Source organism: Myxocyprinus asiaticus, chromosome 25 (genome assembly GCF_019703515.2).
Source record: "Myxocyprinus asiaticus isolate MX2 ecotype Aquarium Trade chromosome 25, UBuf_Myxa_2, whole genome shotgun sequence".
Lineage (NCBI taxonomy): Eukaryota > Metazoa > Chordata > Actinopteri > Cypriniformes > Catostomidae > Myxocyprinus > Myxocyprinus asiaticus.
This window is the reverse complement of record NC_059368.1, coordinates 1764917-1788162: the sequence shown is the minus strand read 5'-3', so window position 1 is coordinate 1788162 and position 23246 is coordinate 1764917. Positions and strand designations below refer to the sequence as shown.

The window sequence follows — 23246 nt, the reverse complement described above, 5'->3', positions numbered from 1 at the left end:
GTGACTACTCACTCCACAGAGTGAAGTCGCTTTTATGCCATCTGCTGGCATTGAGTTTGTGACTGAGGTTGGAGCTCACTTCCCTGACTACGTTCACTCTGGCCTGGAGAGGCGCTCTAATATCTATAATGAGAGTAGCTTTTGAGCAAAGGTCCCTCAACAACCAGGTCAAACTCACTCTTCAAGACCTAGCTAAGCTCTTCAGCATGGTGTAAGATATTTTGTCTTGAAATGTATTCAAATGCCAATGCAGAAAAGGTAAATAAATGTCCTTAAAGGCACACTACAGTATTCTGGGCACTCTATTGACATCTATGTACTGCCACAATAATGGTCTTTCTAACAAAGTATTAAACTAGTAAATGTTCCATGCATTGTTTTTGTTCCCCCATATACAGCAATTCTCTGGTTTCTGCTGTTGGTACTAAGACAAAGATCGTTCCTGCCACGGGGGGAGCATATTGACGAAGAGGAATACAATTGTTTTTTTGTTTTTTTCCTGGACTGAAGTACTGTTCTGTCCTGCAGTATTCTGATGCTACTATCCTGAATCTTGATTCTTGGATAATATTTTCCCCAAACATTTAATGCACACTGGATCTGGGTTTAGGTTTGCTATTGAGCTGCACCCCACTGGAGAGGCTACTAAGTATACAACCACCATCAACTATGTCTAGGAGGATGAGGAAGATACAGTTAGAGTACAGGCTGAAGGTAGGAGACAGGTTTGCACAATTATGTTTAATTCTCTGTTATTATACAGCTCTCTGGAATACTTGATTTCTGTTGATCAGTTGGGGCATTGAGCAGTCAAATATGTTTGTATAATGACTACCAAACTGTATATTTTACTCTTGTCCCTGGCAAAGCACTGGTGTCTCTCGTATCACTCCATGCTCTCTCTATTTTTTTTTTATACCAACGCAAGTTGGAACAGCTAATTGGTGCCATCTTGCGACTCAAAACAGTTGCAGATGTATTATCTGCAACAATATGTATTGGAAAAATGTAATATATAAAATAAATGTACACTGTTGATATACCATATTTGCAGAATTTGAGGGTTCCTGCCCTACCTATGATCACTTTTCCTATGAGGTTGTTCCTAAATTTGTGTCAATCAAATGAACCTCAAAAAATGAGATTGCGGTGCATCCATTATGGTGAGTTTTCTGCATATAATGCACAGAGTGGTTTAACTGAAGGCAATTTATTTAGGATTTTTGTTTTTTTTTTTTTTAACAGAGAGGCTGCTGCCGAATATCACTTTGGCCAGCTTTTCTACAACATCACTTTTCCTTTGTCCCAGGGTGGGAAATCCACTAGAGATCTGAACGTTCCTAATGCCCTCAAAACACCAAACCTGAATGCACCACAACTTGGCTTGGACATTGCATCCATTGGCATTCCTCTTCCTGAGATCTTCATTCCTGAGGGTATGTCACTGTCTGTACCTACTCTTGGAATGGTGTCCGGAAAACTAAGCAGCAACTTTTACAACCTAGAAGCAGCGGCGTCTGCTGGCAGAGATGCTGTTGCACATCCAAGCTATTCTGCTATGGTTGAAGTCACTGGAACATGTCCTGTTGATCTTTTCTCTGTAAATATTGAAGGTACATAAAATAACAGTAATTCTCCCCCCTAAAAACTGCATCACTGTGTGCACCTGATTTAAATGGGGTTTTTTTTACCATTATTTTCCAGGATCTGTTCTGGTTGAGGCCACACCTGATGATTCTTTCAGAGTCAGAATCTTGGCAGGGTCAAGTGATTAGTCTGGGGTGGCAACAAAATGTCTAACTGGGGGGGTGGCGGCGGCACATGGGGGGCCAGGCTTCTGTCCAGGGGGCTGCGGCCACCCCTGGCGCCGCCTCTAGAACCGCCCTTTCTCCAGAGGCAGCATTTTCCTGGTTTCAGACACGGCCTATATTTTCTATCATAAGGCTATTCCTTTAAAGAATAGTTCACTCTAAAATAATTATTTTGATCATTCACTCACCCTTATGTTGTCACAAACTCACATGACTTCCTTTTTTCCATGGAATAAGCAGAAAGATATATATACAGGTGCATCTCAATAAATTAGAATGTCGTGGAAAAGTTCATTTATTTCAGTAATTCAACTCAAATTGTGAAACTTGTGTATTAAATAAATTCAATGCACACAGACTGAAGTAGTTTAAGTCTTTGGTTCTTTTAATTGTGATGATTTTGACTCACATTTAACAAAAACCCACCAATTCACTATCTCAAAAAATTAGAATATGGTGACATGCCAATCAGCTAATCAACTCAAAACACTTGCAAAGGTTTCCTGAGCCTTCAAAATGGTCTCTCAGTTTGGTTCACTAGGCTACACAATCATGGGGAAGACTGCTGATCTGACAGTTGTCCAGAAGACAATCATTGACACCCTTCACAAGGAGGGTAAGCCACAAACATTCATTGCCAAAGAAGCTGGCTGTTCACAGAGTGCTGTATCCAAGCATGTTAACAGAAAGTTGAGTGGAAGGAAAAAGTGTGGAAGAAAAAGATGCACAACCAACCGAGAAAACCGCAGCCTTATGATTGTCAAGCAAAATCGATTCAAGAATTTGGGTGAACTTCACAAGGAATGGACTGAGGCTGGGGTCAAGGCATCAAGAGCCACCACACACAGACGTGTCAAGGAATTTTGCTACAGTTGTCGTATTCCTCTTGTTAAGCCACTCCTGAACCACAGACAACGTCAGAGGTGTCTTACCTGGGCTAAGGAGAAGAAGAACTGGACTGTTGCCCAGTGGTCCAAAGTCCTCTTTTCAGATGAGAGCAAGTTTTGTATTTCATTTGGAAACCAAGGTCCTAGAGTCTGGAGGAAGGGTGGAGAAGCTCATAGCCCAAGTTGCTTGAAGTCCAGTGTTAAGTTTCCACAGTCTGTGATGATTTGGGGTGCAATGTCATCTGCTGGTGTTGGTCCATTGTGTTTTTTGAAAACCAAAGTCACTGCACCCATTTACCAAGAAATGTTGGAGCACTTCATGCTTCCTTCTGCTGACCAGCTTTTTAAAGATGCTGATTTCATTTTCCAGCAGGATTTGGCACCTGCCCACACTGCCAAAAGCACCAAAAGTTGGTTAAATGACCATGGTGTTGGTGTGCTTGACTGGCCAGCAAACTCACCAGACCTGAACCCCATAGAGAATCTATGGGGTATTGTCAAGAGGAAAATGAGAAACAAGAGACCAAAAAATGCAGATGAGCTGAAGGCCACTGTCAAAGAAACCTGGGCTTCCATACCACCTCAGCAGTGCCACAAACTGATCACCTCCATGCCACGCCGAATTGAGGCAGTAATTAAAGCAAAAGAAGCCCCTACCAAGTATTGAGTACATATACAGTAAATGAACATACTTTCCAGAAGGCCAACAATTCACTAAAAATGTTTTTTTTATTGGTCTTATGATGTATTCTAATTTTTTGAGATAGTGAATTGGTGGGTTTTTGTTAAATGTGAGCCAAAATCATCACAATTAAAAGAACCAAAGACTTAAACTACTTCAGTCTGTGTGCATTGAATTTATTTAATACACGAGTTTCACAATCTGAGTTGAATTACTGAAATAAATGAACTTTTCCACGACATTCTAATTTATTGAGATGCACCTGTATATATATATATATATATATATATTTGTCCATACAATGCAAGTGATTACCAAATTTGAATCTCCAAAAAGCACATAACGGCAGTATAAATGTAATCCATACGACTCCAGTGGTTTATTCAATGTCTTCTGAAACAATTCAATCGATTTTGCATGAGAACAGACCAAAATATAACATTTTCACTGTACATCTTGCCATTGCAGTCTCTTGGCAAGATCACGACTTCAAGCTCGATTACGCTTCCTAGTGCTTTACCATGTGCAGAGAGCTAGATGGTGCTAGGAAATGTAATCGAGCTTTAAATCATGATCGCCAAGGAGATTACTGATGTCAAGATTTATAGTGAAAATACATTTTTGTCACCCAAAATCGATTGGATAGTTTCAGAAGACATGGATTAAACCACTGGAGTTATGCTGTTATGTCCTTTTTGGAGCTTGAAAATTTGGTCACCATTCACTTGCATTGTATGGACAAACAGACATCATATCTGCATTAAAATATCTTTATTTCTATTCCACACAAGTCGTACGAGTTTTAGACGTTACAAGGGTAAGTAAATGAGATAATTACCATTTTTCAACCCTAACAGTCCCTTTCACCCCGCTAATCCATTATGCTCTGTACGCATGGGTATGAATCCCATCGTTGTCGAGATTTTGAGGCGCAAGTAGTTACAAGTCTGCACTTGACAGCAGAATCATGGCTAAAATCGTAGTATGCACTGGGCTTTACTGTAAAGAACTTAAGATAATTTGCAAGTATAACAAAGTCCACTAGATGTGTTCACAGAAGAACTAAGATTTTAAATGTTAGTATCTATGCAAGGATTTTGTTTTTATTCATGTGCACCTCTTCTGTTTGACATTACACTTTTGACTTGACCCTGTTTGATATCACAACTTTTTGCATAACTTTAACTTATGATTTCATTCAGATGACTGGAAAAGAATTAAAGATGGCACTAAAAAAGAACTTCAAGTTGATTACATTTTACAACCAAGCATATAATATTCACAATACATATTTCCAAGATTTAAGATGCATTTAATGTATCTACATGAATTTTTCAGGCTCGAAAATCACTTAAAACTTCAGAATATTGCCGTGTTTGAGTCCATTTATTAACTGCTCACACCACCACACAGCTACTACAACCAAAAGACAGCTGCATTCTTTTTTTGAGTTTTATTTTGCAATAAGAGATAAACCTCAACTATAATTGATCTCATCCATTAGCATGTGTATATTAATAAAAGTTTCTGCTCCAGTAACCCATCTGTTCATGTAAACATCTTCAGGTCTTTCATAGTGTGACACCTTATGTACTAAACCATCTACAACCAATTAAGACAACAAATCTTTAACAGGAAAACAAACAATATTTTATTGAATTTTTCATGACGTCATGGGAGGATGTTGACTCCACATCATGGAAGTTCAGTTGTCCACTCATTTAATCCAGCTGCAGTAATAAAGTGAGGCAAAGAAAGGGAGTTAATAGCTGTAAACATGTTTACAAATCAACAAATAAGCCAAACATTCACATTTACAAATATAGGTGTACTGTAGGCTCCACATTAACTACAAGATTCATTTTTAACTTCTAAAAGAGGAACACAAGACTATCCTGGGTCACTCAATGAATAATCATAATTACACTTTAAATGCAAAAATACTTGCCTTCACAAAGCCGATATCTTTAGCGTACTGTCTGAAGCACTGGCGACACATGTTCAGTCCGTATTTGCGGATCAGGCCGTGTCTGTTTGAGCATACCCGGCTGTGAGACAAAAAAAAAAGGTTATCAATGCATGCAAATCCACATTAATGCCTTCCAGAAAAAAAAAAGCCAATTAAAAATACTTAAAACGGGGCCTGGGTAGCTCAGTGGTAAAAGACGCTGACTACCACCCCTGGAGTCGCTAGTTCAAATCCCAGGGCGTGCTGAGTGACTCCAGCCAGGTCTCCTAAGCAACCAAATTGGCCCGGTTGCTAGGGTGGGTAGAGTCACATGGGGTAACCTCCTCGTGGTGGCTATAATGTGGTTCATTCTCGGTTGGGTGCGTGGTGAGTTGAGCGCGGACGCCGCGGTGAATAGCATGAAGCCTCCACACGCGCTATGTCTCCGTGGCAACGCGCTCAAGCCACGTGATAAGATGCGTGGGTTGATGGTCTCAGACGCAGAGGCAACTGGGATCCATCCTCCGCCACCCGGATTGAGGCGAATCACTACGCCACCACGAGGACGTAAAAGCGCATTGGGAATTGGACATTCCAAAATTGGGTGAAAAAGGGGAAAAATCCAAAAATAAATAAATACTTAAAACACATAAGAGAGTCAAAATTGGGAATGATCACCAATTAATGATATGCACACATTATTATATACAAAATGGACAAAATAATAATTTGTAATCGGAGATTACATTTCCATCCCTGATGGCACATGTACATGGCTCAGACGTCTATCTGATGTGTTTACATCTGGAAAACGTCTTTACGATGTTTGGAATACATCCATAAGACGTTTCCTCTCGGATGTCAATCAGACATTCAGCAGATGACTTTGAGACCTTTATATTTTAGAAGGTACGTAAACCTGATCTTTTTAAGATGTTTAGCAGATGTTAATTAGATTGCGATGTTAATTAGATGAAAAACCGACGCATGAAATACATGCAAAAAAAAAAAAAAACATCTTTTCCCAAATATACTCCATTATTATATGGAATTATGATCGGAAATGTAAAATTCGATCATCATTAGGAGTGGACTTGGAATAAGTACTAATACTATTTAAGACACGAATTTTAGTTATTCGATATTATTCATAACTTTGTTTGCTATACTTCTACTATAAAAGACATCGTTACATTAATGTTATCAATACGATGGGAAACCTGTTCTTATATAGGTCTCACTATAAACACCGCAGTTAAACTATAATTATGAACTACTGTCATTTTTGCAAAAATTACCAACTGCAACATGCAGAACAGCATGCTGTTCCGGGACGCCATATTGAGTCCATGTGCGCTACATTCACAAAACTCTTTAATAAACACCAGACAAGCTCAGCGAGCCGAATTCACGCGCCTTCTTACACTCTACATATTAAACATGTTACAGAGGCAGAAACTGACCAGGAACGGGATCCCTGGCCGAATTTTCTAGGGTGACTCCAATAGAGCTGCTGATGACCCATTGTGTCTCTCTCGATCGGGATGTGGAAAAGGAAGTAGACGGAGTGCGCAGGCACAAAAAAATGTTCTTCCTCTACGGAACGGCGTGCATCCTGTGTCAAAATCAAAGGCGTCTCCGTCTAGTGGTTGAGATCGCACTTACATTGTGTCTCTGCAGAACAAAAATAGGTGTTTTCAAACCGGGAGGGGCGTTTTTCAACCGCTTTACACGATTTGCTACTACATTGAGATTTCCTACTTTTATTGGGTAGCTCAGAAACGCCCATCCTGGTTTGGGAATACCCACTGATTACTATCTGTTTATCTATCTGTCTGTCTGTCTGTCTGTCTGTCTGTCTGTCTGTCTGTCTATCTGTCTATCTATAGTTCTGTCTGTCTGTCTGTCTGTGTCTGTCTGTCTACTGTTCTATCTATCTATCTATCTATCTATCTATCTATCTGTCTGTCTGTCTGTCATTTCTATCTATCTATCTATCTATCTATCTATCTATCTATCTATCTATCTATCTATCTATATACCTATCTGCCTACCATTGTATCTATCTATCTATAGTTCTATCTATCTATCTGTCTGTCTGTCTGTCTACGTTCTATCTATCTGTCTATCTATCTATATACCATTCTATCTATCGTTCTATCGTTCTGTCTGTCTGTCTATCTATCTATATGTCTGTCTGTCTGTCTGTGTCTGTCTACCATTCTGTCTATCATTCTATCTGTCTATCTATCTATCTATATACTGTTCTGTCTATCATTCTATCATTCTGTCTGTCTGTCTATCTTTCTATCTATTTGTCTATCTATCTTTATACCATTCTATCTATCGTTCTATCATTCTGTCTGTCTGTATATCTATCTATCTATCTATCTATAGTTCTATCTGTCTGTCTACCGTTCTGTCTATCGTCCTGTCTGTCTGTCTTCCTATCTATCTATCTATCTATCTATCTATCTATCTATCTATCTATCTATATACTGTTCTATCGTTCTCTGTCTGTCTATCTATCTATCTATCTATATGTCTGTCTGTTTGTCATTTCTATCTATATATATCTATATGTCTGTATGTCTGTCATTTATATCTATCTATCTATCTATCTATCTATCTATCTATCTATCTATCTATCTGCCTACCATTGTATCTATCTATCTATAGTTCTATCTATCTGTCTGTCTGTCTTTCTACGTTCTATCTATCATTCTATCGTTCTGTCTGCCTGTCTATCTGTCTATCTATCTGCCTACCATTGTATCTATCTATCTATAGTTCTATCTATCTGTCTGTCTACGTTCTATCTATCGTTCTATAGTTCTATCTGTCTGTCTGTCTCTCTACCTTTCTATCGTTCTGTCTGCCTGTCTATCTATCTATCTATCTATCTATCTATCTATCTATATGTCTGTCTGTCTGTCATTTCTATCTATCTGTCTGTCTGTCTGTCTGTCATTTCTATCTATCTATCTATCTATCTGCCTACCATTGTATCTATCTATCTATAGTTCTATCTATCTGTCTGTCTGTCTGTCTACATTCTATCTATCATTCTATAGTTCTATCTGTCTGTCTGTCTGTGTCTGTCTATCGTTCTGTCTGTCTGTCTACCGTTCTATCTATCGTTCTATCTGTCTGTCTGTCTGTCTACCTTTCTATCTACCGTTCTATCGTTCTGTCTGTCTGTCTACCGTTTTATCTATCGTATCTATCTATCCATCTATCTATCTATCTATATGTCTGTCTGTCATTTCTATCTATTTATTTATCTGTCTGTCTGTCATTTCTATCTATCTATCTATCTGCCTATCATTGTATCTATCTGTAGTTCTATCTATCTGTCTGTCTGTCTGTCTATCTGTCTATCTTTCTATCTATCTGTCTATCTATCTATATACCATTCTATCATTCTATCGTTCTGTCTGTCTGTCTATCTATCTATCTATCTATCTATAGTTCTATCTGTCTGTCTGTCTGTCTGTGTCTGTCTACCGTTCTGTCTATCTGTCTACCGTTCTATCTATCGTTCTATCTGTCTGTCTGTCTGTCTGTCTACCGTTCTATCTACCGTTCTATCATTTTGTCTGTCTGTCTACCTTCTGTCTATCTATCTATCTATCTATCTATCTATCTATCTATCTATCTATCTGCCTACCATTGTATCTATATATCTATAGTTCTATCATTCTGTCTGTCTACGTTCTATTTATCGTTCTATAGTTCTATCTATCTGTCTGTCTGTCTGTCTACATTCTGTCTATTGTTCTATCATTCTATCATTCTGTCTGTCTGTCTATCTTTCTATCTGTCTATCTATCTATCTATCTATATACCTATCTATCTGCCTACCGTTGTATCTATTTATCTATAGTTCTGTCTGTCTGTCTGTCTACGTTCTATCTATCATTCTATCGTTCTGTCTGCCTGTCTATCTGTCTGTCTATCTGCCTACCATTGTATCTATCTGTCTGTCTGCGTTCTATCTATCATTCTATAGTTCTATCTGTCTGTCTGTCTGTGTCTGTCTACCGTTCTGTCTATCTGTCTACTGTTCTATCTATCGTTCTATCGTTCTGTCTGTCTATCTATCTATCTATCTATAGTTCTATCTATCTGTCTGTCTGTCTATCTGTCTATCTATCTATATACCATACTATCTATCTATCGTTCTGTCTGTCTGTCTACCGTTCTACCATTCTGTCGTTCTGTCTGTGTCTGTCTGTCTACCGTTCTGTCTATCTGTCTACTGTTCTATCTATCGTTCTATCTGTCTGTCTATCTATCTATCTATCTGTCTATCTATAGTTCTGTCTGTCTGTCTGTCTGTCTGTCTACCATTCTGTCTCTGTCTACCGTTCTATCTATTGTTATGTCTGTCTGTCTACCGTTCTGTCTATCTGTCTACCGTTCTATCTATCCTTCTATCTGTCTGTCTGTCTACCGTTCTATCTACCATTCTATCGTTCTGTCTGTCTGTCTATCTGTCTGCCTGTCTATCTATCTATCTGTCGTTCTGTCTGTCTGTCTATCTATCTGTCTGTCTGCCTACTGTTCTGTCTATCTGTAAACCGTTCTATCATTCTGTCTGTCTATCTATCTATAGTTCTATCTGTCTGTCTGTCTGTCTACTGTTCAGTCTGTCTGTCTCTATCGTTCTATCTGTCTATAGTTCTATCTATCTGTCTGTCTATCTATCTATCTATCTATCTATCTATCTATCTATCATGTCTGTCTGTCTCTCATTTCTATCTATCTATCTATCTATCTATCTGCCTACCATTGTATCTATATATCTATAGTTCTATCATTCTGTCTGTCTGTCTATGTTCTATCTATCATTCTATAGTTCTATCTATCTGTCTGTCTGTGTCTGTCTACTGTTCTGTCTATCTGTCTATCGTTCTATCTGTCTGTCTGTCTGTCTACCGTTCTATCATTCTGTCTATCTATCTATCTATCTATCTATCTATCTGCCTACCATTGTATCTATCTATAGTTCTGTCGTTCTGTCTGTCTGTCTATCTATCTATCTATAGTTCTGTCTATCTGTCTGTGTCTGTCTACTGTTCTGTCTATCTGTCTACCGTTCTATATATAGTTCTATCGTTCTGTTTGTCTATCTATCTATCTATAGTTCTGTCTGTCTGTCTACCATTCTGTCTATCTGTCTGTCTGTCTGTGTCTGTCTACCATTCTATCAATCTGTCTGTCTGTCTGTCTATCTATCTATATGTCTGTCTGTCATTTCTATCTATCTATCTATCTATCTATCTATATACCTATCTGCCTACCATTGTATCTATCTATCTATAGTTCTATCTATCTGTCTGTCTGTCTACGTTCTATCTATTGTTCTATCGTTCTGTCTGTCTATCTTTCTTTCTATCTGTCTATCTATCTATCTATCTACTATATCCTATCTATCTGCCTACCATTGTATCTATTTATCTATAGTTCTGTCTGTCTGTCTACGTTCTATCTATCATTCTATCGTTCTGTCTGCCTGTCTATCTATCTATCTGCCTACCATTGTATCTATCTATCTATAGTTCTATCTATCTGTCTGTCTGTCTTTCTACGTTCTATCTATCGTTCTATAGTTCTGTCTGTCTGTGTCTGTCTACCGTTCTGTCTATTTGTCTACTGTTCTATCTATCGTTCTATCGTTCTGTCTGTCTGTCTATCTATCTATCTATCTATAGTTCTATATATCTGTTTGTCTGTCTATCTGTCTATCTTTCTATCTATCTGTCTATCTATCGTTCTGTCTGTCTATCTGTCTACCGTTCTATCTACCATTCTATCGTTGTGTCTGTCTGTCTATCTATCTGTCTGTCTGCCTACTGTTCTGTCTATCTGTAAACCGTTCTATCATTCTGTCTGTCTATCTATCTATAGTTCTATCTGTCTGTCTGTCTGTCTACTGTTCTGTCTATCTGTAAACCGTTCTATCATTCTGTCTGTCTATCTATATATAGTTCTATCTGTCTGTCTACTGTTCTGTCTGTCTCTATCTATATACCGTTCTATCTATCGTTCTATCTGTCTATAGTTCTATCTATCTGTCTGTCTGTGTCTGTCTGTCTGCCATTCTATCTATCGTTCTATCTGTCTATCAATCTATCTATAGTTCTATCTATCTATCTATCTATCTATCTATCTGTCTGTCTGTCACGTTCTATCTATCTGTCTATCTATATACCATTCTATCTATCGTTCTATCGTTCTGTCTGTCTGTCTATCTATCTATATGTCTGTCTGTGTCTGTCTATCATTCTGTCTATCTATCTATCTATATACTGTTCTATCTATCGTTCTATCATTCTGTCTGTCTGTCTATCTTTCTATCTATTTGTCTATCTATCTATATACCAGTCTATCTATCGTTCTATCATTCTGTCTGTCTGTATATCTATCTATCTATAGTTCTATCTGTCTGTCTACCGTTCTGTCTATCGTCCTATCTGTCTGTGTACCGTTCTATCTGTCTACCTTTCTATGTAGCTTTCTATCTGTCTGTCGTTCTATCGTTCTGTCTATCTATCTATCTATCTATCTATCGTTCTGTCGTTCTTTCTTTCTGTCTGTCATGATAGATAGATTTTTCTACAGGACTCTACAATCCAAAGTTTATTACACGTTACATATTAGTGACATTTACAATGAGAGTTCCTTGGTAGAAATGTTTAATTTATAATATTATCTAATGTTAATGCAGTAAGCTGTGGTTATAAACCATGCACCTTTCACACAGGCTAAATAAAACATATTAATGAACACCAACACCTCACAAACACTTAATAAACGATTTTTTGTTTGTTTGTTTTATTGTTGTAAGGTTCGCTATCCTATCCAGTGAACAGGAGTCAGAAAGCACAAATTACCGTAATTATCGCAATAGGAGCGCGCGCGCGCGCATATACACACACACACACACACACACACACACACACACACACACACACACACACACACACACACACAGATTTTAATCGCGGCTGGTTTGACCGGAGTGTTGGACTCCGCACGGAGCCTTAACAACATGATACACACTTGAACTACAATGCATTTTTATTTTATTTGGATATGACAGCCGCCGTGCATATTTGTAAGTGTTTCATTCCCTTTATATTTCTATTTTCGTGCCGTGTTATGGATCTGAATGCGGCACCTCTTAAATATTCTGCTTTTAGAATCGGTAACCAGCAAGCTAACCAGTGACAGCATCTGAATCACCAAAATACACACATCGACATGCATATAACGGGAAATATATGATCTGTCACTTGAAATTAACAATGTAAAAAAAAAAAAAACTATAAAGGGTTAATGCACGCACTGGCATGTTTATTTCGTCTGTTTTGTAGCTCGTGCTCTGCTCGATTTAGCACATGCATGCAGCTACAATAAATGCATGTGCACGAGCTTCAGTATACGTCCTTATTTTTAAACTTTATTCAATGCTCATTTGTGTTATCAAGCTCAAGATATATATATATATATATATATGTATGTATGTTTGTGTGTGTTTGTGTATGGAAATAATAAGGAAGTCTGTCTTATAGATTCACTACAGATTTGGTAGTGAATTAGATATTTATTGGTGCAATGTGTATTTTCTTTCTTATTATCTTCATGTATTATTTTAAGCAGATGATTGTTATGTTGAAAGGAGTTACATCTTTTATGCTATATTAGGCTATCCATCAGTTATGAATGACCAGATTTGATTAATTAGGGACATGCAGCCTCAGAGCTAAGAAACAATCAAAATAATTAAAGGAAATTGCTTGTAAATGTTTGCAATTGTATTATTACATGCAATTATTTGTTATCTCCTTATAAGAATTTTAAAGTAATATATTCATGACATCAGAGTTTTTATGTTGCTCTTAAGTGAGGTTCTTTCAGAAATGTTGTGTTGTCACATACGAGTTCAGTAGCTTCATTTACATGCATGCAGCCTAATTATCCGACTGATCATTCAATTGAAATGTACACCCTTGATGTAAGCTCCTCAGCTGAAAAAAACTGCTCATTCTTGTCTTTTATTAAAGCTGATGTGTTTAATATTTTGATGTTAAAATACTTTCTCTCATCCCACCTTAATATGCAATGACAACTATAAGTGAGCTATTTGTAGATGGATTTCCCCAAAACATGTAAACACTGTGACTCTGCGATCATATATAGCTCTGTTTTTTTGAGTGTCCTGACCATCCTGCGCTGATTTAAATTGCTGGTCTGTGTATGCGTGCGTTACATCTTTAGCCATTGCTTCATGTCTCTTTGTTTTTCAGTGTCTTGCGCCATGAGCCTTACATTTTTAAGACAACGAATTAAGACGTGTCCAAACCGATCTCATGAAAAGTCGTACATAATTTACGAGTTGGCTATTTCGTATGGTCTTGCACGATGTTGGTCGCATAAACTCGTACGACTTCATCACGTGCAAATTCCCGGATGTCTAATGTGGAAGTAAGCGTGAGTTCCATGCACGAGTCGTTAAGGACATGCTTATTATGCCCTTACCCAAACCCCTTACCTAAACTTAACCAATCAGTAGAGTGTGTAAACATGATAGGAAGCTGTTGTGTGTGACAGAAGCAAGTAACTGTCGCATATTAGATGGAAACGATGTCCAGCGACGTCATTGGCTGTAGTGTAAGTCGTTGGAATTCAAACGAGTGCAATCACACGATATCATACGAATTAGCCTAATTTAGAAAAGTCGTACGAATCTTGACGATTTCACCGTGAGAGTGTGTTGGATGTGTCCAATTTAAAATAGTCTCGATCCCTGCATTCAGTTCCATTCTGTTGCTAGTTTTAAATGCAAGGAATTGATACAAACTGTCACTCTTCGAATGCACAGAAATGTTTGTTTTGAATACATGCGATACACTGATATTATGTGTTTACGCAGGACGGATTGCTGCATTTAGGGTACAAGTAAAGATTACATTTAGAATCAAGGGCATAAGTTTGGTTTGAAAGTTGGTAGGGACATATTGCAAGCTTTTTTAAATCTATTAGTTTAAAGATTTGCAACTAAGATACAAATGGAAATCCACCCATGTTATCTCCAGAGAATGATTAAAAAAGCCCTTATACGGGGGCTTGGGTAGCTCAGTGAGTACTGACGCTGACTACCACTCCTGGAGGGCATTTTGAGTGACTCCAGCCAGGTCTCCTAAGCAACCCGGTTGCTAGGGAGGGTAGAGTCACATGAGGTAACCTCCTTGTGGTCGCTATAATGTGGTTCTCGCTCTCGGTGGGGCGCGTGGTGAGTTGTGCGCGGATGCCGCGGAGAATAGCGTGAAGCCTCCACATGCGCTACATCTCTGCGGTAACATGCTCAACAAGCCACGTGATAAGATGCGTGGATTGACGGTCACGGACGCGGAGGCAACTGAGATTCGTCCTCCACCACCCAGATTGAGGTGAGTCACTACGCCACCACAAGGACTTAGAGCGCATTGGGAATTGGGCATTCCAAATTGGGGAGAAAATCCAAAAACTTCCCTTATACAGTAATCACAAATGACTATGATTGGTGCATCCTTCCTGAACAGCGCAAAGTAACAGGTGCCACGTGACAACGCCTTTTATGCGCCGCTTCAGAAGACGTTGGACAATAATTGTTGGGCCTCATGTATTCAGATAGAAGACAAAGGCAGGCCTAACACAGTCGTAAAACATAACTCAGCCCCCACACACCACGTCGTAAATCTTACTGATAAAAACCGCACCAAAATCAAACAAAGGGAGTCCAAAACAGACTACAAGTCCCATGAAGCCTTGCTCACTAAAGGATCAAACTCTCAACTCCTATTGGATGAGGCACATGACAGAACGCACCTCAACCATGACATCATCAGGAGTAGAAATACCTCTGAAATGCTTTCGGGATTTGCTTCCAGCAACTTTGCTCGCCGTGTGTAGACGCAGCTCATCGCTGCTCTCAGGTGCAGTCTCGTGGCACAAGGAAGTAACGTCCTACTTAAAACTGTGGCCATACAATCTCCATCTCGCTGGACGAGTTGAGATTACTCTGTGTTCAACCGATCACTCTAACGGATCCGAAGGAGACCGCCGAGCAATCCGCATCTTCATCCGTTTGCCTACAGAAGTGAAGAGATTAAAGATTTCTCTTCCATCTTCAATCAAGTTGACGTTTCTGATTTGTCCGCCAGCCCGCCGAGAATCAGCAGCCGTACCGCCCGCCGACAGAGCGAGGAAACGGCCTCCCGTCATCACCCGAGCCTCAAGGAACCGGGTCAGAGTTAAAGGACGGATGAACACATATTCCACCTGTGTCCTCATGTGATTCAAGTAAGAGGTTACGTCTGGGCAGAGATAGAATATTATAGTGTGTTATTCTTGTGTTTCAAGGTTTTTGCTTGTACAGTTTACGGACCGCCATGTCCGCTCATTATTAATACTCAGGGTATTAATTATCACAAATTTGATTTGCTGTATTGTGGTCCAACCACATTGGACTGTTGTGCGTTTCCGCCATCGCGGGTGAGACCGGCAAACTGAGTTTATCCATTAAAGAATCAAAGAACGCGGGACTGTTTACGAGCCATCCACCGCGTCTCTGAGTGATAAACTAACAGCTGCTTTCTCTCCCGCGATCGCGAAACCGGCTTTGGGGCCGTCACTTAATTCTCTCTCTCTCTCTCGTACTAACAACGCACGCACGCGACCCCTCACAAACATTCTGGCACACGTTTTTGGCTCCTAGATAGCTTCGTGATAAAGCTCAGCTTTGTTCCTAAGCTATCGTACAAGCGGATACACACGGTAACTGGTAGATGCCATTGACTGGTTTCTCTCCACCCACATTCGCGGCCATATTCCCTGGCCGGAAGTCTCGCATGACATGCTCTCCACGAGAGTCACGTCCGCCATTTTGTGCGCGTCCCTCGTTACACACACACACACACACACACACACACACACCCTCATGTGTTATAGGATTATTTTGATTTCCATATCTAATCATATCACTGTTTATTTTGTAGTTGGAAGTTGGAAGTTTATTGACTGCATTGTATTAATTATTAATTGATATTACTGCATAAATAAACGTTGTTTATATTACAAAGAGAAGTGTTTTGGTTTGTTTTGCATACACCTGTGTCATGCTGATGGGATGTCAGTGCTCGAATTCAAGCCTACATTCATTGTTTTTTTCCCGAAAATCGATATTCTTCAGATGTCGATTTTCCTAAGAAAACAATCTAATATTGAGACTGTTTTACTGTCTGGTTATTAGTCCCTGATTCCAGGGTGGTGCCCCGTCAATGTTAATCCTTATTAATATTCTGTTGATTTTTGATAATTGATAATTATCTGTGATGATTGTTGAATTTGAATGATCAATAAGCTAGTGTTAATTGTAATTAATGTTTCATCGATGTTAACAATTAACGATTATCTTTGATAATTGTTGATGTAAAGGATTAAAGAAGCTAACATTGATTCTCATCAATGTTCTATTGATTTTAATAATTATCTTTGATAATTATTAATTATTGCTAATAACCAAACCCGCTCCTAAATGTAGCGTACTACATTTACTGGAGCATCAAATTAGGTTTTAATGAGTTAAATTCAATTAATTAATTTAAATATTAATTATAACTAAAGAAATAATTATTAATTATTTCTGATAGTAACACTGATCTAAACAACCAGTAAAGCCCTACATTATTTACACATGAATAATGATACTGAGAATTTGTAATAGTCATTATAATATGCTTTTATTCTAATTTAAAAGTTAAAGTATTTTAGAAGTGTTAAAACTGCCTGCCCAAATGTTGGTCGGGACATTTTTGATTTTCTGAAAGTTGGTAGGGGCGTGTCCCTATATCCCTACGTAATTCTACACCTGTTTAGAATCTGCAGTCTGATCTGCAATCTGGATCTTATTCAGATTGTCAAATCTGTAAACAGTCATTGTCTGTATTAGAGCATGATACTAAGTTTATATTCAGTACTGTCTGCACTCCACTGTCACTGTTGTAATATTCTAATTAGCAGCTCTTGGAGTCAGGTTAAATCCACAGAGTTTAGTAATTAGGTCTGGACTCCCATTGGTTTTTGGCTTTAAAGCCTGGCCCACATTTGTTATATATTTACACTGTCTCTTAGGTTGTTTTCACACTAAAGAAAATATTTTTGTTTTTTTTTAATTTCCATTGATCAAGAGATGCCCATGTCAAGTTTGTTGCAACAAAATTGAAAAACGTTTGATTGCATGACGGAACATCACTTTTGCAAACCTTAGTGTTTTTCTTTTACGTCCTTGTAAATGAATGGATTTGCAGCCTTTCTTGACGCAGTGTGGAAACTCTATTGTGTGATGCTAAATATTTTAGATCTTATTACAAATTTGGATAATTCATCATCATAGCAGTGTGTAGAAATGCAACAAATGAAATTACATGTCATGTCAGCAGTACTTAGAGCATATAGTCATTTTCCATTCTACAATTTCATTTCGGGCTATTTTAGACCTAAATATTATAGGCTACAGAGTTTGTTGTATGTGTGAAATCATAATTTTTATTATTATTATTATTATTATTATTATTATTATTTTTTATCCCCTTTTCTCCCCAATTTGGAATGCCCAATTCCCACTACTTAGTAGGTCCTCGTGGTGGAGCGGTTACTCGCCTCAATTTGGGTGGCGGAGGACAAGTCTCAGTTGCCTCCACTTTTGAGACCGTCAATCCGTGCATCTTATCACGTGACTCGTTGTGCATGACACCGCGGAGACTCGCAGCATGTGGAGACTCATGCTACACTCCACGATCCACACACAATTTACCACACGCCCCATTGAGAGCAAGAACCACTAATCACGACAACGAGGAGGTTACCCCATGTGACTCTACCCTCCCTAGCAACCGGGCCAATTTGGTTGCTTAGGAGACCTGGCTGGAGTCACTCAGCACACCCTGGATTCAAACTCGGGACTCCAGGTGTGGTAGTCAGCGTCAATACTCGCTGAGCTACCCAGGCCCCGCCTTCCTTCTTTTTTTAAGGAAGGAAGTTCTGTTTTTGGTTCTGTTTATCACTTTTTGTGGTCATCGTGGTATTACTGTCTTAAAATGTAAAGTGCAATAAAAAAAGTACATGTTAGATATTAGAATGAATTTCTAAATTGTCATAATTTACAAAAACATTCCCACTATATACTTACTAAAATCACCTTCTATTTGTTCCCACAGGTTGTAAAATGCATCTCCTCTGCCTCTAAGCAAAATGCCTTATGGGATTTATCCTTAGCAAAATTGAAACCCTGTTACATTCCAAAATTTGGACCAAGGACAATAGCGCTGTTTTCTATGATAACATTTTATACAAAATCTGCTGGAGCAGACCATTTCTGGATCGCAAACCTGCTGTCCTTGTCTCCAGAATCAACTCGCCAACCATCCCACAGGGTGACTGCCTATCATGAGATTCCGAATTTACAAGCGAAAGGTGGTACTGCTGACTCTAGTGGTCATAATCGGTGGATTTGCTGTCTGGAATAGTGGTAAGACAAAGAAGGCAAGCGCTGCTGTGGTTCCTAAGGAGGCGGAGACCATTAAACAGAGCAGCGGCGGAAGTCCGGTACAGGTCACGCTACCGGTAACTCGGAAAACAGTCAACGAGACCCTTCCAGAAAAACAACCAGCTGCCAAACCTGAAGTGGATAACACTACCCTGGTGTACAGAGGGATTGTGTTTCAACTTAACTTTGACCAGACCTTAAGAAACGAGGAGAAGTTTCGGTCAGTGCGACAGAAGGATGACCTCGTCATAGTGGTTCAGGTGCACAACCGTCCGGAATACATGCGACTCTTGGTGGAGAGTTTAAGAAAGGCAGAGGGCATTGAGAATGTTTTGCTGATATTCAGCCATGACTTCTGGTCACCAGAGATCAACCAGATAGTCACCTCCGTTGACTTCTGTCTTGTTCTCCAAATATTCTTCCCTTTTAGTATCCAGCTCTATCCTCAAGAGTTCCCTGGGAATGATCCAAGAGACTGTCCCCGAGACATTCCCAAGAAAGATGCCTTAACGTTAGGCTGCATAAACGCAGAGTACCCAGACTCCTTCGGCCACTATCGGGAAGCCAAGTTCTCTCAGACCAAACACCACTGGTGGTGGAAGCTGCACTTTGTTTGGGATAGAGTCCGGGTGTTGAAAGACCACCAAGGGCTTGTGTTGCTCATTGAAGAGGACCACTACCTCACCCCCGATTTTTATCACCTTCTCAAGCTGATGGCTTCGCTAAAGAAAGAGCAGTGTCCTGATTGTGATATCCTGTCTTTGGGGAGCTACGGGCACATCAGCTATTCCAGCAAAGCCAACAAAGTTGAGGTGAAAGCATGGAAGTCCACCGAGCACAACATGGGCATGGCGCTAAGCCGAAATGCTTACCAGAAGCTCCTCAGATGCACCGATGCCTTCTGCACCTATGACGACTACAACTGGGACTGGTCATTGCAGCATCTTACGATGACTTGTTTGCCCACGTTCCTGAAGGTAATGGTCTGTGAGGCACCTCGCATTTTCCACGCTGGCGATTGTGGCATGCACCACAAAAAGTCGGCTTGCATGCCTACCAGCCAGAAGACAAAGTTCGAAAACATTCTTCAGATCAGCAGGAATCAGCTGTTCCCAAAACAGTTGCTTATCACAAAGAGACTGCCTGCGTCTGGGGCCAAAGGAGTGGCCCCCCTTGTGAAAAATGGAGGTTGGGGCGACATCAGGGACCATGAACTCTGCAAGAGCTATCTTCGATTACAGTGACTCTTTATTCTCTTGTTTTCGTTGTTTTTGCATCCTCAAATGAAAGCCTTTAAGAATACTTTATGGACTATTTCGTCATATTGCCTGTTTTATTGAAATATTCCAAATAAAAAAAAAGTATGTGACGTTTGGATTCGGTGGTTATGAGCATCATTCAAGTATCATCATTGAAAACTCGTCATTGCTATCAATAGGGCTGGGCAATATATCGGTGTATCAGTATACATTTACGATGATTTTGCTGTCAATATAAAATATATTAGCATCGTAAATTTTGCAATGATTTTAATTTGCTTTTAATATAAAGTTATATCCAATTTTACAACTTCGTTGTCATGACAACTAATGCTGTAAACCCTAAGATCGCTGTAAAAATTACGATTTAACCAGTTTTACAGCTCGAATAACACGCAAGTTTTATAAGAGGAATTAAACTGCCTTTAATCACTCCAAAAATTGGCAATTCTCACTGTAACCTCAATTTTTGTATTTGTTTTAAAAGGAGGGACAAGTTTAAATTATTATTTGTGGTAATCAACATTATCCCACAAATGCTGTCGATTGAGCTCAACTTGTATTGAACCCGGAATATTCCTTTAAAACAGATTTATTTGATCAATTACTTAAAGATGAAGTGTGTAATAATTACAAAAAATAAACTTTAGGTGTGTTCATCTTGAACTGTGCCTTGCCTTACCGACCGGCGAGATTTGCTGGTTGCCGTCGGGGGAGGAGTTGAAAAGAGAGCCACCAAGCACAACCTTTCGCGGTACTTTGATGGCATACATCACAGTTACGCCGTCTAAAGTCGGACAAAATTTCTAACCGACATGCTTTGCTTCAAGTCCGGCGCCGTTGGGTCTGCACAGTGCTGCATGAAGTTAAGTTAACGGATAGTCCCGCCCCCAAGTCATGTCATATGTTGTTGTGTCAGGCTGGACGGGCCGCTCAAAACAAACAGAGTTCCACAGAGACACAGTGTTTACAGTTTTCAAACAAATTAACCTATGAATGGCTTACATATAGTCATCTATGCATATTAAGATGGGATAGGAGAAAGTATTTTAACACCATAAAAGTTGCACACTTCAGTTTTAAATATTTTTAACTGGATCTTATATTAACATTTTTTTTAAATAATCTTCAACAGTGGATGGTTGGTTGAAATGTTGTTTTTTCCTCTTCTTTAAGCCATTTTAGATCAAATACATAAATATGGCGATATATATTGAATATCGTCAATGGCTGGAAAATATCGAGATATAATTTTAAAGCTATATAGCCCGGCCCTAGTTGTCACTCATATATGTTATTAAAACATTATTGCATTTTTATGCCATTTAAAATTTTTTATTTTTTTTGTATGTATAATTTTCAAATCTGCAAAAAGCATGAACTTTCTTATGAATTACATATGTGTGTATATATTTACCTGCAGACAAAATACATGGAATGTTTACTTTTGGTCAAAATTTGACATTCTGTGAAATATTGTGCTATACTGGGCTATTTTTGTATGCAGATGAACTATTTTATATTTGCTTGAATGTGACTGATTTTAAAGGTGTAGCCTCTAAAGTTGTGCTTCATATTGAACATGTTCAAGTATTGGAATGGTTTTAAAGCTTTTGCAAGACATTAAAATTGCATTGGCTATCTCGCAGCCCTCATTAGCCCATTGTAGATGCTTTGTCCTATTTACACGAGCTTCCATTTAGCCGTGACACAGATCTGTGCCCTCGATGTTCACATATACTGTATAATGAAGTGTGAAAAGTAAAGCCCTGGAGATATAAGCGTGTGATGTACTGAAGTGTTGAAGGAATATTCCGGGTTCAATACCGGTTAAGCTCAATCAACAGCGTTTGCGGTATAATGTTCATTAACACAAAAAATTATTTCGACTCGTCCCTCCTTTTCTTAAAGCAAAAATTGAGGTATCAGTGAAGCACTTGCAATGGAAGTCAATGGGATAAATTTTTGGAAGGTTTAAAGGCAGAAATGTGATGCTTATAATTCATTAATTCTACTGTTAAAACCTGTGTATTATTTGAGCTGGAAAGTTGTTTAAATCAGTGGTTTTACTGTTGTTTTAGTGTTTACAATGTTATGTCGTCATGGCAACAGAGTGGTAAAATTGTCTATAACGTTACACAGATGCAGTTAGAAAGTGTATGACAGTAAAATCATGTTAACACACATATTGTTTATGTCTTGTGTCTTTTGAAACAGTGAGTATTTTAATGTTTACAGATTACTGACCCCATTGACTTCCATTGTAAGTGTCTCATTGGAACACACATTTGTGTTTATTTTTGTGGTAACCAACTTTATACCACAAATACTGTCGACTGAGCTTAACCAGTATTAAACTCGAAATACTCCTTTAAGACCACTATACTGGTTGAATATCCTGTTTCGATTGGAAATATGTCCGATTGCCAAAGTAAAAAGGGTTGTGAATGCTGTTTCAGTGTTGACTAAATATTTGGGCTAATTTGGTAACTATTCCAGCTACCATCAAGAGTTTAGGAGGCAACTCTTGGCTCCGTTTACCGCATTTTACCATGTTCAAGTCCATTTTGCAAACTTTCAATGCAAGAAATACAATACAAGCCAGCAGGATTCATCTGCCTATATACAAAAGAGGTTTTAAGCAGTTTGATTACAGCTAGCCATGTGGATGTGCTTTATAATTCAATCTCCAATTTTATACAATTTTGTAGTGACGCTTTATGTCTGAATAATTAATATTATAACTAACAGATAATAATAATAATGAACAGATAATTATTTTAATCGTGAATGGGTAATTTTGAGTAGAAAATGAACTTTAGACTCCACAAAACGAGAAGTTACCAAACATTACAACAAAATCAAGAAAAAAAATGGTGTAAATAAACTTCAAACAGTGAAACCATGCAAGCTCGGTTATTATTCAAGCCGGTGCATGCTGGAGACAACAGCTTCGAAACAACATGTCACATTTACTTATTTATTTACCTGTAAAATTTACTCAAATTAGCGAATAAATATGACAAGGTTTTCTACTTTAGGATTGATACATGATGATGCATTGT

The 23246-nt window shown here is 38.7% G+C and overlaps 4 protein-coding genes across 7 annotated transcripts in view; 2 read left to right on the top strand and 2 right to left on the bottom strand.

Annotated features, from left to right (window-relative positions):
* Nucleotides 1–23246, bottom strand: part of LOC127416310 (WD repeat-containing protein 20-like) — a 143030-nt gene that overhangs the window by 107736 nt on the left and 12048 nt on the right. The window contains exon 3 of one of the 3 annotated variants that reach the window (XM_051655591.1): nucleotides 18278–18296. The exons of the other annotated variants lie outside the window; for them this stretch is intronic. The gene's annotated coding sequence lies outside the window, so the exon portion shown is untranslated. Of the gene's footprint in view, nucleotides 1–18277; nucleotides 18297–23246 lie in introns of those variants that run through there. 3 annotated transcript variants of the gene reach the window in all.
* On the top strand, nucleotides 111–2088 carry LOC127416351 (apolipoprotein B-100-like). Of its 2 annotated transcripts, XM_051655664.1 has the most exons (4): nucleotides 111–258; nucleotides 399–725; nucleotides 1246–1613; nucleotides 1705–2088. In XM_051655664.1, the coding sequence occupies exons 2-4, from the start codon at nucleotides 670–672 to the stop codon at nucleotides 1773–1775; spliced, it is 495 nt and encodes a 164-aa protein (XP_051511624.1). In that variant the 5' UTR covers nucleotides 111–258; nucleotides 399–669; the 3' UTR covers nucleotides 1776–2088. The 2 variants fall into 2 exon arrangements, 1 of the variants encoding a protein (XP_051511624.1); XR_007893092.1 differs by having other exon boundaries at nucleotides 111–714; nucleotides 1246–2088.
* Nucleotides 5008–6958, bottom strand: rps29 (ribosomal protein S29). Its single transcript, XM_051655669.1, has 3 exons — nucleotides 6792–6958; nucleotides 5329–5428; nucleotides 5008–5110 (listed from the first exon to the last, which is right to left on the bottom strand). The coding sequence occupies exons 1-3, from the start codon at nucleotides 6851–6853 to the stop codon at nucleotides 5102–5104; spliced, it is 171 nt and encodes a 56-aa protein (XP_051511629.1). The 5' UTR covers nucleotides 6854–6958; the 3' UTR covers nucleotides 5008–5101.
* On the top strand, nucleotides 12324–22616 carry LOC127416323 (alpha-1,6-mannosyl-glycoprotein 2-beta-N-acetylglucosaminyltransferase-like). Its single transcript, XM_051655620.1, has 2 exons — nucleotides 12324–12451; nucleotides 18594–22616. The coding sequence occupies exon 2, from the start codon at nucleotides 18823–18825 to the stop codon at nucleotides 20164–20166; it is 1344 nt and encodes a 447-aa protein (XP_051511580.1). The 5' UTR covers nucleotides 12324–12451; nucleotides 18594–18822; the 3' UTR covers nucleotides 20167–22616.

Coding starts and splice junctions, on each gene's coding strand:
- LOC127416323 (XM_051655620.1), top strand. CDS start 18,823: ATGAGATTCCGAATTTACAAGCGAAAGGTGGTACTGCTGACTCTAGTG.
- rps29 (XM_051655669.1), bottom strand. CDS start 6,853: ATGGGTCATCAGCAGCTCTATTGGAGTCACCCTAGAAAATTCGGCCAG. Junction 5,429..6,791: donor GGCCAGGGATCCCGTTCCTG/GTCAGTTTCTGC, acceptor TTTGTCTCACAG/CCGGGTATGCTCAAACAGAC.
- LOC127416351 (XM_051655664.1), top strand. CDS start 670: ATGTCTAGGAGGATGAGGAAGATACAGTTAGAGTACAGGCTGAAGGTA. Junction 726..1,245: donor AGGCTGAAGGTAGGAGACAG/GTTTGCACAATT, acceptor TTTTTTTAACAG/AGAGGCTGCTGCCGAATATC. Junction 1,614..1,704: donor TTTCTCTGTAAATATTGAAG/GTACATAAAATA, acceptor ATTATTTTCCAG/GATCTGTTCTGGTTGAGGCC.